The sequence below is a fragment of the Megalopta genalis genome, chromosome 2, assembly GCF_051020955.1.
Source record: "Megalopta genalis isolate 19385.01 chromosome 2, iyMegGena1_principal, whole genome shotgun sequence".
Taxonomy (NCBI): domain Eukaryota; kingdom Metazoa; phylum Arthropoda; class Insecta; order Hymenoptera; family Halictidae; genus Megalopta; species Megalopta genalis.
In genome coordinates, this window is record NC_135014.1 from 14,422,837 (window position 1) to 14,439,744 (window position 16,908).

The 16,908-nt window shown below is 43.9% G+C and overlaps 1 protein-coding gene across 2 annotated transcripts in view; it reads right to left on the bottom strand.

The window, feature by feature from the left end:
- The window catches only part of LOC117219237 (kin of IRRE-like protein 1), a 690,910-nt gene that overhangs the window by 131,482 nt on the left and 542,520 nt on the right, over positions 1–16,908 (bottom strand). For both annotated transcript variants that reach the window (XM_033468215.2, XM_033468214.2), the window contains one exon: positions 10,362–10,472. In XM_033468215.2, coding sequence (XP_033324106.2) covers positions 10,362–10,472 — 111 coding nt within the window. The remainder of the gene's footprint in view (positions 1–10,361; positions 10,473–16,908) is intronic.

Below are 16,908 nucleotides of genomic sequence, written 5' to 3' on the forward strand. Positions count from 1 at the left end.
TAACTATTATTTTTGTTTCGTATTTTATTTTATTGTATTTATAACTAATGCCTTTACTTATTATCAATTATCCTTGTCTCTATTCTTCCTTGTCTATATTCTAACTTTCTTACGATTACACTCGTGCGATTGCTTCTATGCCGTCTACGTAATAAAAAAAATCGTCCCACGTATGTATAAATAATAAAACCGTAATTAAAGGCGCAGCAAAATGTCTACATAAATTTCTACCTGGTAATTCTTCTAAATGTCACCATTTATACATTCTTCGCACGTCCGACTTCTCCGCTGCACGGTAGGATCCGTGTTAAAATCTCCGTCGCGACTCGTCGTGATACAGCGAGTTGAACGACGAAGATCAAATCTTAAAGGCTACGTTTTTACTGCGAATAGAACTACATACTATGGTCGAAGTTGCAAGTTGGATTACGCATGACTACCGGCAAGTTTAGTTACACTGACAGGACTCCTGATTCGTTCGACGGTTTGCCAGGGGCGACGAGTAAAATTAAGACGAGATTTCAGCAATATCGGGGAAGATCGCGGGCGGAATGATAATAACGAGACGGCGGCGGAGCGCCGAAGTCGCCCGAAGTCGAAGTCGACGGTTTCCTGAGGGAAGAACTCTCGGGGACGCGGATACGTGGAATTGGGTAAACGGCCGCAACTCCGGGAAGTTTTTAACGACGCCGCGCGGGGGCGTCGGGGGTAGTTTCAGCCGGGCAAATACGAGGGGGCCGGGGATCAGCTCGTCGGGAACGGAACTTTTTCTTTTCGTTCGGGATCACTCTGTCGCGGAGCGCGGCGAGGCGAGGCGAGGCGAGGCGGCGATCGAACGCGGCCGCTCTTTAGCTCGCCGCGAAATCGCCGGCTAGAAGGGACTTCGATCTGAAAATGGGGCCGGGTGAGGGACTGTTCGACGGCGAAGGGGGCGCGGGTTGGAGCGCCGGAGTCAGTGGTGTCGCCAGTTATTAGATCAGGCAACTTTTTATCGACGAGCGGGAGCTAAGTGAAAAGTTCCACGTTCGGGCGGACGCGACGCGACGAGACGCGAAAGGAAGTCCTTCCTCGAGTGGCGGAAGGGCGGAACACCGGAAGAGCCGATGGAAAGGGACGGTAAGAGATGGCAGAGGGCGGAGAGTGGGCCAGAACGAAGCACGGGGTACGGGGGATCAAGCGTTCTACCGAGCGAGGCGGGAGAGGAAGCGCCGAACTACCAGGGTTCCGGTGTTTACTTTGGCAACTGGATCTAAATTTCTGTTTATAACTGCGGCAACTTCTTCGTCCGCCTTAAAAGATTATTTCCTCCTCTCCGGCCCCCTCCGGTTCCCTCCCGCCAGTTCCTCTGGCCCTGCGGCCACCCTTTCCCAACCCCTCTCCAGAGTTTCCCGTAGACGTCTCCCTGTTCCGCGAATCGATTTCGACGCAGCCACTGTCAACGATCGCGCTGCTCTCGACGTTCCTGCGTTTTCCAAACGTTTGTTAATGAATTAACCCGCGGGCTGCTGTGCCGGAGACATTTTTTGACCTGTTGGCTTCGGGCTCACCACCGACGCTTTCACCGTTTCTGCGGCGGAAAGGCGCTTGTCTGCGTTTCCACACCTATATCTCGATGCGGCTCGAACTCTCGCACGTGAGGGAACCTCGAGGAACCGTGGACACGTCTGTATCAGTGAAATATCCGTGTGAATCGTGACACGGGAGTCCATGACCCGATACTCGGAGGGTTAACTCGGTTTTTATTTTATCATCGTGTGATCCACGCGATTTTGTTATTCTTGATTCTCGTCCTATTTCCGGCCATAGAATCTTCCTGACCCAATTTGTATCGGAAATTATGAAACACCCTGTACGTACAATTATTATTTTATCTTTTAGTCATGAGCGCCGTGTGTTTGGTCACACTTTGAAGAAAGACAGAGGGAGAGAGAGAGAGAAGAAAAGGAGAAGAGGGAGAAAAGAGAGAGAAGAGAGAGGGAAGAGATAGAGAAGAGAGAGAGAGAGAAGAGGGAGAAGAGAGAGGAGAGAGAAGAGAGAGAGAGAGAGTAGAGAGAGATGAAGAAGAGAGAGAAGAGAGAGAGAGAAGAAAGAGGGCGAGATGGGGAAGGGGTGAAGGGGGGAGAGGGTGCTGTTGGACTAGATAGAAGTTTTGTTGTAATTTTTGACACCCCCAATCAGAGCTTCGTTCGAAATTGTCAAGCAGAGCCGGAAATATTAAATAATTTGTCAATAATTTGCTGTGCATTAGTGGGTAATTTGTTGTTCATCGGTTGTCAATTGATTGAATTCTTGTATACGTTTGTTTATAAACGTTGTTAAAAAATAGATTCTGCAACTTATGCAATGCTCGTAAGTACACGTATATTGTGAAATGTGTTATCGTGAAATATTAAAAAGTCCGACATAAATACACGATTTTAGTCAGAAAATGTGTTTCACCGTGTTTTCGGCGTAACTGCCCCACTGTGCAACGTTGCGCTACTTTACAAGCCTCGTATTTCTTCTATTCCCGGTTCAACGAGAATTGTCAGGACGAATATAAACGAACTGGAATCGAACGACGTGATCAGAGGAAGGCCGAAACGTAATTCAATATTACCGTGATATCGTTAATGAAATAATAATATGATTATACAACACTGTAGATAATTAGGCAAACGAAAATACGAAATAAGGTATGGAAAGCGACACGCAATTTACATTTGATTAATTTATTTATTACACAGGACATATCAAATTCATTCTGTTTCTGTGTCGGAACTGTCAGAATTTCAATGAATTATAAACGATTCAGTTAATGTATCAATATTACGTTCAGTATTATATTGCGTCAATATTAACTTGGACAGCGTGTTAGCACATTTTCAATTTTTCAAATTTTTTGCCAATTGTCAAACGGCAAATCATGACAGATAACCTATGCGATAAATGAAATAGAAAAGATATTGAAGGTGTTTCGACTGCCTCTCCTGCGAACGATATTTAATACAGATGATTTGGTCGCGAGTTAAAAATTATATTGCAGCAAATAGATAGATATAAATGAATAGTATATATAGTAATAATAGATAGATAGAAATGAAAAAAAATTATTTCATGAGTCATTAGAACATGTGACGATTGGCAACTGGAACAAATGTATTGAGAATACAGTAGAGAGGTTTATTTTTAAGGTTTATTTTTGTGATATCCTGATACCAAAACATTTTATCATTTAAATATTTCAATCGAGTTCTCTGCTAGCTGATAATATCAAATGCTAAATAATACAATATTTAGATAATAGAATACCGGGATTTGAATACCAGGATATCGTAAAAGTAATGATAATATTTTAATAAATCAACCCATCGTATTTAATAATATTATCATCATTATTATTATTTCTTTACAGGCTACTCTTTTAAATCATACAAATTTAAATACACACAAACCGGAACAAAATAGATACAGAGAACAATGCGGAGAACAAGCTTTCACGACAGATACAGTGGAATTAGTAAAATGGTTCAGGTTGTTGCCAAAGAACGCTGAACTCGTTTGTCGTCCTAGTTGCTCTTGTGATATATTACCGTGGGATTCTCGTCGAAAAGCGAGCGTGAATGAATTCATTGAGAAACAGAGGAGAACAGATTGTGCAACGAGAAAAAAAGAACAGCATGTGTGACGTAAGTGAGCGGGCTTAACGAGTATGAATATATCTGTTTTACTTTGATAAGTTATATCCCGCACTACGATAAATCCGTTGCTATCCGCTGGCATCTTTACAATGCCAATCACCGTCGGATTTCGCATTCACGGTATTATAAATTATCCGTAACATGCTGCCGCTGAAAGGTCGATCGCAAACGTCGAATTTCGAACACCCATTACAGTAGTTTCTCCCTAATTCGCGCTCGGATTGCGCACAAAAATGGACAATTTTGGAAGAGGAGATACGATTATTCGAGCCTTGCGGCTCGTTTTTATAGTTACCGATCGAAACGACACGCAACGCACGAACAATCGTATCGCCTCTTCCTAAATTCTCCATTTTTGTGCGCGATCTGAGCGCGAATTTGGTGGATATATTAGCGTGCTTGGCATCGGTCGACAAAGTCAGAAATGAAGCCGGTTAATCGGTAATACCGCGCGCGTTTAACCGGTCCAGAACAAATCCTCGCGGGCGTATCTTCGAATAATCGTCGATCGTGGCTCGCGGGGAAACGGTCGGGCGTCGATGAAAATGGCGCGGGCACAATGAAAAACGAGTCTCCGGGATCCGGCCGAAAACGCGAAAACCGCCGTCGATCCAAACTATGGCCGAGCCCGGATAACTATGGTACAAATACCGGTGTGTACTACGATCCAATGCTTCTAGTCGATGCCGGTGCTCGATGAATACATCGAAATTCGAAGCCGTGGAATATTGCCGTATGCAGATTCGATGGGAATTGCATCGGCGCTGCGCATCGATCATACGCACTGCGGCGTATAAATTGAATATCGAGAAGATCGGCTTATCCTTAACAATACGCTCGCGGAACCGCTGCAAACGATCCCGGGCCGGAACGGGAGCCTAGAATTTTCATTTAATTGTAAATCATCTTTAAAGAGGCCGTGGAAGATCGCGGGCACACTGTCGCCAACAACCCTCGCGCCCACGTGTTCTCGTTCTTCTCCCCTGTACAGGCCGGAATCGTTTGAATCTTTCACCTTTAAGGTTAAATATAACCTTAAATTCTCTGGCGAACTACATGTTCTATTTAAAAACGTGTTTCGAACGAATGCATAAAGAGGAGCAGGTATGACAACGATTAATTTTCTGCTGCTTCACCTTTTTCACATTTTTACTTTTGTCACATTGAGCTTTTTTATTACGATGCGTAGCATTTATCTATCGGACGATGGATCATTTTCACGAGTGTACGATTTTTGCATCGACGATATTTATAACAATTCTGAACTTTGTTCAACAATTTTTCCAAACGTTTTTCTGTATATATTTTTTGCAGACTTATTAGCCTTTCTGTCGTGACTAATATGCAATAATTGCCTAACAGCAATTTATTCGATTCGATCGCCGAAAACTGTGTGGTTCAGTGAACGATTTAAATACTCTGAGTCAAAATTGACGCAGCCACCGACTTGCGAGGGTTGATCGTGCCATTGGAAAGTCGATGAAATATACGATAAGATAAATGGTTAATAAGCAAGAGCTTAGAAATTCATGTTTATTATTTTTCATTCGAGATATACCTTAGTTGATTTTTAATGCAAAAAAAATGTTGAAAATGTTGTCAACGAGAACCGATACAAGCGTATAAGAAAAGGAATTACTGAAATACTGGAACTCGGTAAAATAATAAACCATTTATCTCTGTTTGTATCTCAAATGTATCGCGAAGCATTAATTCGCAAACTTCGTATAGCATTAAATTCTTGCCGGGACACTCTGTATATGGATGTCGGTAAGGATTTATCGCAAAACTGCGACCAAGTAATTGTTCTATTACCGGGGCAGCGACGCCGCCACGATTAATTCCAAAGTAACTAGTGGAAAACCGAGTTCATTGCTCCCGGCAGATAAACTCTTCCGTCCCCATCGTTTCAGCCGGCGGATTTTCCGCGGAAAGCGGGGAGCAAAGATTTTCGACACGGGTCGAAATAACGCGAAATTTTCCAGCCGGCCAGGGCAACGCCCCGACTTTCGTATATTCGAGGATTTATCGGGCACCCTGTGCGAGTCCCGGCCGCGTCCCGGGATCCCCGAGCTCGCGGCACTTCGCCGAAGATTTGCAATTCAATCGAAGGCCGAACCTCGGAAACGCTCGTCGCCAATGTGAAATTACACCGGCGTATACTTCACCGATTAAATGTTAATTCACGACCGGCGACTTTTGCCCCCTGGCCCGCCGCCGCCGCCGTCGCGCCAGTCCCCTCTGCCTTTTTATCGGGCTTTTCCCGCCCTCTGTAAGATCGTTCGCGCGCTCGTCCCTGTGTGAAAGTGTGCGGCTCTCTCTCTCTCTCTCTCTCTCTCTCTATTACTTTCTGTGTCTGTGTGTGTTTGCGTGGCTCTGTGTGCGCACGTGTATCGACGGGCGGAGGTTATTTACGCGAGAAAAATGATTTCGAGCCGCGCGATACCAGATCCGCTTATTCAAACGAGAAACGACGAATTCCATTCTCTGCCCTTTGAGCCTCGTAAAAAATTCGCGGACCCCGCGTTTTATTGCGAGGCCGCTGCTCGCAATATTTATATGGACGCTTTGTTTGCTCCGTCAGGAATTCGATATCGACCACGGCCTTCTACGCTTCTCGCGATTCCACGGACGCTGCGCTGCGGACTACGTTCTTTTTCCTTCTCACCGCCTCCTCTCTTTCTCTCATTCTCTCTCTCTCTCTCTCTCTCTCTCTTTCTCTTTCTCTCGCGATAAGAAACGTTGTCGTGCGAGACAACGGTGTCCTACAGCCTGCGCCAAGACACATGGACGTAACTTCTGGGTCAAATCAATATCCCCAGGTGACTAAATTCGTCTTCCATTCGACCTATTGGAAATTGGGCTATTAACCCCCGCGAGTCGATGGCTGCATCAATTTTGATCCAGAGTATTTAAATCGCTCGCTTAATTATTCAATCCTCGGTAATTAAATAGAATAAATTGCTGTTACGTTCGGAGCAATAGAAAGGCTAATTAAGTAGACTGCGGATTTTTATGCAAAATGAAAGTTGTGTGCACTAGTTATGAGGTGCAGTAGCCGAAGAGATATTTATTTTCTTTGATAAGAATTTTAACTGGTTGAAAATAGTGCATAAAGCTGCAGGAAATGTTGAATGAGGGAGATGTAAGGTACGTTTGTGTTATGCCACGGATGTGTGTCTGTGTGTCGCCCTCTAGTGTGAGACAGAATAGCGGAGAGGAAAGCGTGACTGAGCGTGAGAGGTTATGGTAGCATTTACAGCGGTATTCACGTGCGTTAGACAAGTGTTCCATATACATATGTACAGTTGGTCACAAAAGTGTTCGTACACCTTTTTTTAAAACGTAATAATTTTTTCAAAACTGTACCAAATGATTTGAATTTTGTTTAGATGATAGAGGGACTAGTATACTAGACAATGACTAAAATGTTTTTTTTAAATTTTGCTATTATTTGGAATGACAAAAAAATATAGAAAACTCTCGTTCTTGAACTTTTTTATCTTAGCCTATAACGAAAATTTAAAAAATGTCTTTCGTAGATCTCGGTAATATACATATATGCATGTTGAAAATCTTTGTTCGTTACATTATCAATATAGAGAATTGTATATAGAGGTCTCATAGTTGTGTTTATGCAAGAAGAAATATCTTCAAAATTATATTCGGAAAAATTGCTGAATAAAGCTCAGAATTGTTACAAACATTGTCAGTAGTAGTACAGTTCTGAAAATGGTCAGTCGTCCGGAGATTAAATAAAACACTTTTGAATATTTTTCAATACAACCGCAGTAAAAATTTGAATGAGGTGCAGAAATAGACGTGCAGGAATCACAATTGAAACTAATTGTGGTATTCAAATTTTGATTCGTTTTGTCTGGAGTGCTCAGAATATCAGATTGTGCTAGCCACTGAAAATATTTATAAAATATAAATATGCAAAGAGAAGACAAAATAAAATGAAAATAGCCAGTGATCCAGTTAGCCATTACATTAAATTATGTACTAATTTCGAAAAATAGATGCTATATAAAATTGTCTGCATGACAATGTGGCTTTCAAATTTGCTGCATTATCTAAAAAATTTAAAGAAGAAATACAGAAGATAATTTGTGTACATTTATTATATAATAATATATAATAATATGCATAATATATAATTTACATAATAATTAAAAATATAATAAGTCATGAATATTATTTATATTGGATATAATGAATATAATTAATATTGAATTTTTTTTTTTTTGTTAGACTTCTCGCCACTTTTATTATAATATGATGAATGATGGAATTAAAATATTCCCTATGATCATTTCCCATGTGTCTATATGTACAATTTCGACAAGTTTGTTAAAAAGATAATAGAGATCTGTTAAGCAGACAATGCAGAAAATTTCCATTTCGCGCAAAGATCCGCGGTCTACTCGTAAAAGCGAGAAGATCGAATTTAATCAGATTTTGTACAGTTTTATCATTGTAGTACATTCTCTAATAACGTATTTTATCTAATCAGCTCCCATGGAAGCGTCTTTAAAATTTTCATAATCGTAGAACGGGAAACCGGTCATTTGGCCGTGGTAGATTCAGCGTTAAATACGTCCGAGTTTTTGCCAGGTACATAATCCGAAAGAATGCTCGGAGCGGGAAGGTGTTAAAACAGAGAATGTAAAACCGGTCAACGGTTTAGCGTTAATTCCGTTTATTTCAATAAAGGAGGAAATAACGCGTTGTACGCTTATTTTGCCAGAAGAATATCGAGGAGGTAAAATGAACGTAGAATGGAATATCGATGATTATCAGACAATGCGAAGCTACCGGCGGAGCTCCGGGGGCGGTAATTACCGGGAAAAGAGCCGAGTGTACACAGCGGATTCGTTAGAAAAGTAAAGATCGCGCGAGGAAAGCCGGCTAGAGGCGGGGCGGCATAAAAATGTAAAAAAGTAGAAATTGCCGGAGTAATCCTTGCGTTATGGCGCAGCCTGTATCGGGGCAGCCGTAAGGAGCAGGTTAGCCCGGGTTTGCCGAGCCGGACAGTCTAATCTTCATAAAGTGGAGGAGAATCGCGGAGAAGCAGGATCGGCCGTGGTACCAGACACGAAAACGAAAACCGGTATTCTTTCTAACGATCTCTCGCTCGGTTTCCGGCGTGCCAGATTTATTGCGCGACGTCGCGTCGCGTCGGGTCGCGTCGGGTCGCGCGAGCGCCGCAATAAAAACGCCGGGGCCGGCATTAAAAGCCGGGCGTCCGTCCCTTCGACGTTCATTTAAAATTCGTCGGGGCCCGGTTCAGCCTGGAAAACTGAAGCGTACAGGCAGCGTTAATTATACGGGAGGCGCGCTAATACGCGCGGCTTTCTCTCTGCTCTGCGCACCGAACGATAAATATTTCCCGGCGTTCTCGACGACGCTCCGTCAACACCGATTAACCGTAATTAGGCGACAATGGCCGACTACGACGACAATGATCTACACGGACGGGATCCGATCTAGATCTTCGCACATTTTAGGCTCTATCCGCTGTCGGCTCGTTAAGTCGTTCCCGACCTGTTCGATCGAAATTAAGCAAATAATGCTTGGCGAAATTTTCATCAAGAAATTTCTTACGTAGAAAAATTCTCTTCTCCCATTTTGTACTCTTTAGCATTTTTGAGGATGAGCGTGAACAGAATGACGATGCCAGAAACGCATATCTTATTGCAGAAGTTGCAAACGTACTCGGTGAGTTACTAAGAACTGTACCGATTGAAAAACCGTTTTGGTGAAATATGTAGTAACTGACGCATCGAACGAGCACATTTTCTATCTTTTTATGTCGCATTTTTGCGGTGATACGAAGGTGACTTGAGCAAACCTGGGCAACATTTCAAATGACGGTATTTGAAACGTTATCTCAAATGGCATTATTTGAAATATTATTTCAAATGTCATTATTTGAAATATTATTCGAATGACAGCATTTGAAATTTTATTTCATATTTATATTATTTGAAATATTTTTCCAAATGATATTATTTGAAATATTATTTTAAATGTTAGTACTTGAAGTATTATTTCAAACGGTATATTACTTTATTTCGTAAGTATATTTCCACGTCTGTGATCACTTTCCAAATAACGTTTTTTTGAAATACTATCTCAACATTGTATCGAAAAAACAGTGAAGCAAACGATGCCATTAGTGAGCTTTCTACGGTTTCAAATGAGTCGATAGTATTTTTACTCTCAAATAACAGCATTAAAAATAACCGGTTCGAAATAAAGTATTTCAAACGGTTATTTCTTATTTCTCATTTCAAATAAAATTCGCTACATAACGAACGATACGTATTTTTTATTTCCATCATAATTTAAGCCTACGACGAACAATCTAATTCACTGAAGAAAATATGTTCTCAGTACTTCGGAGAATCGTACTCGGCGTATTATTAAAAAATCTAATTGTTTCTCCTTTCTCTCTCTGATGGAACACCTTTTACTAACAATAATTTTAGAATACCACTAACAGTCGTAGTTGATGCAGACGTGTTTAGAAAATTTGTGGTAGCCATAAACGCACAAAGAAGCGTGGTTTAGCTATCGAAACGGGCGTGCAAGGGTTGGTTAGGTCGCTCGTTAGCCGTCTAGTGGCTAGAGTAATAGCAACCGCCGCGAGGGGCAAGAATAATCGGTCGAACTCACCCCCGGTGACGCGGCAGGTCAGGGACGGTGTGTCGTTTTCCTCGTAAGGTCCAGCCGTCCCGTTCACTATCCTTCCCCATTGATCTAGAATGGTCGGCTGTTCCGGCGGTACTGCAACAGAGAAGAAAATCCTTGTCAGAACTGGCAAAGCCGTAGCATCGGTGCTATACAAGGGTCTAACTCGATCGAACATCGCCCGAAGTATCTGGCTCCCGTGTCGACCCGGTCTACGGATCGGATTCTGTTCGGTAAGTACTCGATCGAATCCAAGTCGATTTCAATATTCCCCGATGCGATACCAGAAAAAGACACGAGAACTGTGTACACACACAGCGTCGTCAATTTCTGCCTTGTCAATCGTCCCATCGAGTATTCTCCTGGCACATTACGCTGCTTTTTCGATGTTTTAATGGAGCAGTCAACGTCGAATTCAACGAGTTTGACACACTATGTGAGGTATTAACACCATTTAAAACAATTTATTTTTCTTTAAATTTCGTCATATATTTTAAAGAAATAATAAATTTTCTGAGAAATTCTAAAAATCCTCGTTATATACTTGTTATGTTGATATTATGAATCAATTTTTTTAATGTTACCCACATCTTCGCGATTGGATTCAAGTCGGGACTGTTCGCAGGCAATCTCAATGTTTTAATAAAATTTTGCTCTAAATAGAGCTTTACTAATTTTTTGCGGTGATAGCTGACGTCGCCGTCTTGGAAAATGAAATCTGAACAATGTCGTTGGTATCACAAGAGATGTTCCAAATATGAGAATTTCTGCGATTTAAATGGGAAGCTGAAATTTTATAGAAAATCTCGAGTTGCAACAACTAATGTTTAAAGAATACATACATGATTGTAATTAAAAAAGTGAAGATGATCTAGAAATCTCCGGAAGTTCTCCAGCTGCGAAAAAATCATTACGTTCGTATTATACATTACTCTGAACTGAAAAACTTCTGTTCACAAAGTTTCTCGATACCACCAAAAATAACAGAGATACGTGGGTGGCCTCCTTTAGCCGAGACACCCTGTTGAACGAAATCGAAAGAAATTAAATCTTTTAAAAAGGTATTAATACCCCTCCCGACAATAGCGCGCTAATATCGTGCATGATTTGATTTCAACGTGAACTACCACTTGTCGCAGCCCCACTGTACGCCAACAATGCCACCCACGAAGTCGGTGGCCTCTGCTTGTAAGCAACCCGCCTCTCAATTGTTTCCCGGTGCAATCGATTTCCGAGTAATTAAACCTGACCTGTTTCGGACTCCGAGTGCGTTTCTCTATTGCCCGGAGAAATAGGATCGCGGCGGGTCGTTCGCAAGGTTTTCCGTAGAAACGGAGAGTCCTCCAGGAAGAACAGGATCGACAATGTCGAACGTCCCGGCAGGACTCCCGACTCAAAGTCTCCGGATGTCCGTAAATGTTCCCAAGCACGAATACCTTCGAATAAGAAGTTCAAAGTGCACTTTCCACGAACTTCGAATGCGTCCTCGTCCAAGAGACCAAGGACGTTCCGATTGAAATTCCCGGGAGCATTGAAATTTAAGTTCGAGCGTTTCTCCTGCGCCGCGGAATTCGTAATTGCTTTAATCTTGATTAAAAGATTCGGAAAGAGAGGGAGCGAGAGACAAATAGAGAAAGTGAGAGACAGAGAGAGAGAGAGAGAGAGAGAGAGAGAGAGAGAACTCTCTGGCCGACGCTCTAGTTTTCGGGATTTACCGAGTCGAACTTAATTGCGAGAGGTCCGTGGAAATTTCGTCACGCGGCAACAACGAAAATCGTGACTCTCTCTCGGCTGTAACAAATATGCCGTCATAATTTCCAGAAATATTAGAGTCCGCTCGCTGGCTCCGTTCCGCACCGCTCCGGCCCGGTTCGGAGGAATATTACGATCGGAGAGCCGTTTTGCAGGAGTTCGCGATTGCAGCACTTCCACGGCTAGCAATATATCTTCGATTCTGCTAATACGTCTGACCTAACAAGTTTCTTACTGGAAAAACTGCTTGGCCATTCTTCCACCGGTCCTTCGCGTCGCTACCCCTCCCTCTCGTGCCAGGGTGGCCGACATCGTCGCGCCTGTCCGCCGCCAACTTTCTTCTCCAGTGGCTTTCAGTTCGTTACCCCGGCTCCGAAGGCGAAAGCTGCAACTTCCCTGTTTCCCGAGCCGTCGAAATCCTCAAGCTTCGAAATTATAACTTTCGAAACTCGCCGGCCGCCGCCGCCGCCGCCGCAGAAATTACAATTTTGTTCGGAGTTTGACAACAGTCGAATAAATAAAACTCCGTAATTTCCTACAGGAGCATCGTTGAACGCGAGTTCTCCTTATATAAGAGCCACGATCGAGATGAACAGTCCCGGAATATCTAAGCCCCGAAAAAGGACCGTTTCTCTCGGCGGAAAGCGAATCTCATGGTCGAAATGAACCACGGATATCCCCGGGAGGACGGAGCAGCGCGAAAAAGGCCGGGGTTACAAAATCGTTAAGCAGTCGGACTTGCCAAGAGAAATGGCAACCACTGATTCGCTAGCACGCGGCCCAGGCTGGAAAGCTTGACGACCGGCCAACAGATTTTAATATTTGCAGCCATATCTCAGCCGGGCCGGAACTTTTGCCGGGAGAAACGGCGAGCTGACTCTCACTTAAAATCACTTTATACGAATCGCGGCCACTTTTTCGCCCGTCGTTTCGTATCCCGAGCCGTCCCCCCGGCCGCGTCCCTCCCCTTCGCCGCGGACCCCCTGTTCGCCGGTTATGCCCCTTTTGCCGACCCGTAACCCCATAACCGATGGGAACTCGCGGGAATCCATTTCGCCCTCTTCCCGCGCCGCGCCGTCTCTCGTCGACGACTTCTGGAAAACGGCCGCATTATTCTTGCCGACCCTCGCACCCCTTCGCGTTATCCGGACGACGTATGGCGTCGGATAACGCTCCTGCGAACGTGAAACGCGCGTCGCGACGCCTCCCCTCGCATCCCGGTCAGATCGACGATCACGCGGCCGAAGTTTCTTCGGAATTGAAACGTCGAGGAGACTGCGCGAGATATCGTGATACGACGGTTAAATAATAAAATGGAATCGAGGTAATAACGTCTTTTCATTTGGGACTCCGGTTTGGAGAGAAAAAAAATGGAGGACTCGTTGCGCTCGCGTGCCATGATATTCTACACACGGTAGAATTGTTCGACCACGGTCGGACGCGACAGCCGTTCGACGCGACCGGTCACACATTTGTTCACACAAATAATTGAACGGATTTCTTAATTCGTACATACGATGCGATAAAAGTGACGGAAAAGTGAATTCAATCCTGTTATTTTTTATGAGCCAGTGCGCGTCCATTATTTTTAGTGCTCGGCACGTTTGGTGTTGATTCGCCAAGTTAATCTTTCACGAACACTGTGGCCCGAATGAAACAAATTGTGTCCCATATTTTTTATTATTTTTTATGGAGAATCACGATTTATGGTACCACCAGTTGCACGACACCGCCGTATATCTTTAAAATCTAGAAAGCGACGAACGAACGACGCGTGTACTTTTCTGCCTGACCGAATTCCGTTCTCAAGAGAAATAATGCGCACGTGATAATTGATAATTATCATCAACCATGCAATAAGGTTCGCGACGAACTTAAAGACGGAGCAACTCCGCCAGCAAAATTATTATCATCGAATCGTAATTATGCGCTTCGAGGCTTGGAACAATAGAGATGAATTTAAACGGGGGAAAGAAATTTCTACGTGGTTCCAGCACCTTGCAATCGATGTTAACAATCTTCGTGTACTTTGAAAATTTTCATTGTTCTTTCAGCTATTCTTTCAGACCTTATTGTTCGGCCAACGTTTTTTCTGTTACACAACTTCCTCTGCGTTGCATAATATCGTTCCTATCGCGAATTCTCTTGCACAGCATTATTCGAAGTGGTACGCGCGTGTGTTGCAGTTATCTGATCAATCGTTCCTCTTCTTTTTTCGTATCATCGACAAACGACGCTTTCTCGAGGAAGCCGCATCGATGCGTAAACATTCGGCCGCGCTTTAACGATGCGAGTAACGTAATATAATTCGGGCCAAAGTTATAAGTTCGACATTCGAGCGACTCGATATGACTTTTACCTCGTTAGAGGCGAACCAAAGAAGCAAAGAATTGGTAAAAGCTTCTTACCGCTGGTGCGTATACAGAACCGGATACTTCAAAATCCAGCGACGACTCTCTGTTATTCGGGACCGTCGAAAAACGTGTCAAATCGACAGAAACGCCTCAGAAGGGTTGTGAAACGGATCGATCGCCGGCACGATCCAGCACGGCCCTGCCGTCGGCGGGTAACGCGAACTCGTTTTCCCACGATCGCGAGCAGATAAAGAGCCGCGGAGATCCGAGGTTCTGGTACGGGCTCGATTAATGAGCTACCGGGGAGCCCGAGGACAGCCATTTTCTGGCCGAGAATTAGACCACTTAGGCTCGGTGCGCGGCGCGCTGGTCGTTTCTCGGAGTTGGCCTAACTTTTAAACGAAGGCACGCCACTGTAATTAAACCGTGATCGATCGATCTCCGCGGCCTCTCCGCGAGGGGTTGGAAAAATTGTTGGCGCCTCCGCCTCCTCTGGATATATCTTGCTCCTCCTTCTTGGAGAGAAAGAGAAAATGAGAGAGAGAGGGAGGGGGAAGGCAAAGAAGAAGTAAGAGGAAGGTGGAATCAAATTTTCACGGAGCTTCTCCTATCTTCGCGGAACATTAATTATTTCCGTGTCGGAGTTACCATTTTTCCCGGGCGAACGGAAGCGAGGAAGACCTCGCGTCTCTCTGCACCTCCCCGCCCCTTCTCCACGCCGCGCCCCGCCGCGCCGTCAAAGCCGCTCCCGTTCCCGTCGGCAGTTCACGGAGAAAAAGCCGATCATATTTTACGATTCTTTCGGGCTGCCTGCGCCCGTCCCTTAATGACCAAATCCGGCGCGATAATCGAAGATTAATCGGCCACCGATACCGCGCGGGAACGCGACCGTCCACCGATCATAATTCAAATCTCTGCGGCCGATAAAAACACCGAAGGAGCCCTCCCGGATTCGATTTCGTCCGCGGGAAGAAGCCGGAACGGCGCGGTGCACTGAAATTAACGGGAATCTGTAGCGTGTTACCTTCGTTTTCGTGTGCCTTGCAATATCCGGCCGCGCCATAATTAAAATGTCCGCCGGTTTGACTTATCGATCCCGAAAGAATCACGAGCTGGCGAAAGTCTGCGGTCTTCGACGCCGAATTCCCTATATCGATACCCGCCGCTCGATGTTAAACGTCCCCCCCCCCCCCCCCACTGCACATACCTCGCGATACGCGAGCGATCGTAGTTCATGGCACCTGGATTTTTCTTACTTTATGAGACGTGAAGATACGTCCAGGTACATTTGTATTTCACGTTTAATGAGCGCTGACCTGACGTCCGATGGGAGGGTGTGCGTTGCAGAGGGTAGAAACGGTTACCGTGTGCAATTTAAGAAGTTTGTCTTTTCGCTAATTATAGTTTGATATTACGAAGTTAATTTTATCATGAATATATATATTATAATATATGTATATATATTTAGTTTTAATATCAAGCTATAATTAGCGAAAAGACAAACTTAAATATATATAACTTATAAATATTATATATATAGCAATCGATGCGTTGCTTCCTTTCTGGAACTCGTACCATATGCAATGACTATATATATATATATATATATAGAGAGAGAGAGAGAGAGAGAGAGAGAGAGAGAAGTCATTGCATGTGGTACGAGTTCCAGAAAGGAAGCAACGCATCGATTGCTTGTAAGAACTTATGTGACACGTTGGCAAGTGAAGTTGTCGGAATTGAAATGTTCGGACCTGCCAAAGATGGTGCGCCAAATTTCGTTCCGGAGATCTCAGTGATTTCAGTGTCAAAGAAGATCGTCGATCTGGGCGGCCATCCAAGGTCGATCGACAAGCTGTCCGAAAGATGGCAACGAGCGGTTGCAAATAATGAATATTATATGATTGATTAAAATGTAGATAAACGTTATTAAAACTGATTGAAATGCTTCATTTAAAATACGACAGAACTTTCCCGCCAACCCAATGGAATGTTTAATTTACGTGACGCATGGAAGGTATGCTTCACAAATATGACGATAAAGTCCCGGCAGTTTAAAGTGAAATGCTCGATCTTCGCGATGCATAGAAAAACTACTTCAACTATTGCGAGGAGAAATAAATGCGGAGGTTATTGCGTGAACGGGAACGATTAAGAAAAGAGTAGAAAATAAGGGAATGTTTGGCGCTTGTTTCGAGATAATAACGATAATAAGTTTTTGCGGAAATAATGGACGGTTCGACGTTGGAAAAAGTGTAACAGAGTGCTGGAAGTTAAGGCCCCGTCCCACCTGCGCTCCGTTGCGCCACGCTCGTGTCGAAAGGATCTCCAAGACCACATTTTATGCCTATATGCGGCGGCTTGGACAGCGTGCAACGAGTGTACTATAAATATTTGGTGCGCCTGGAATATAGAATAAAGATGTATCG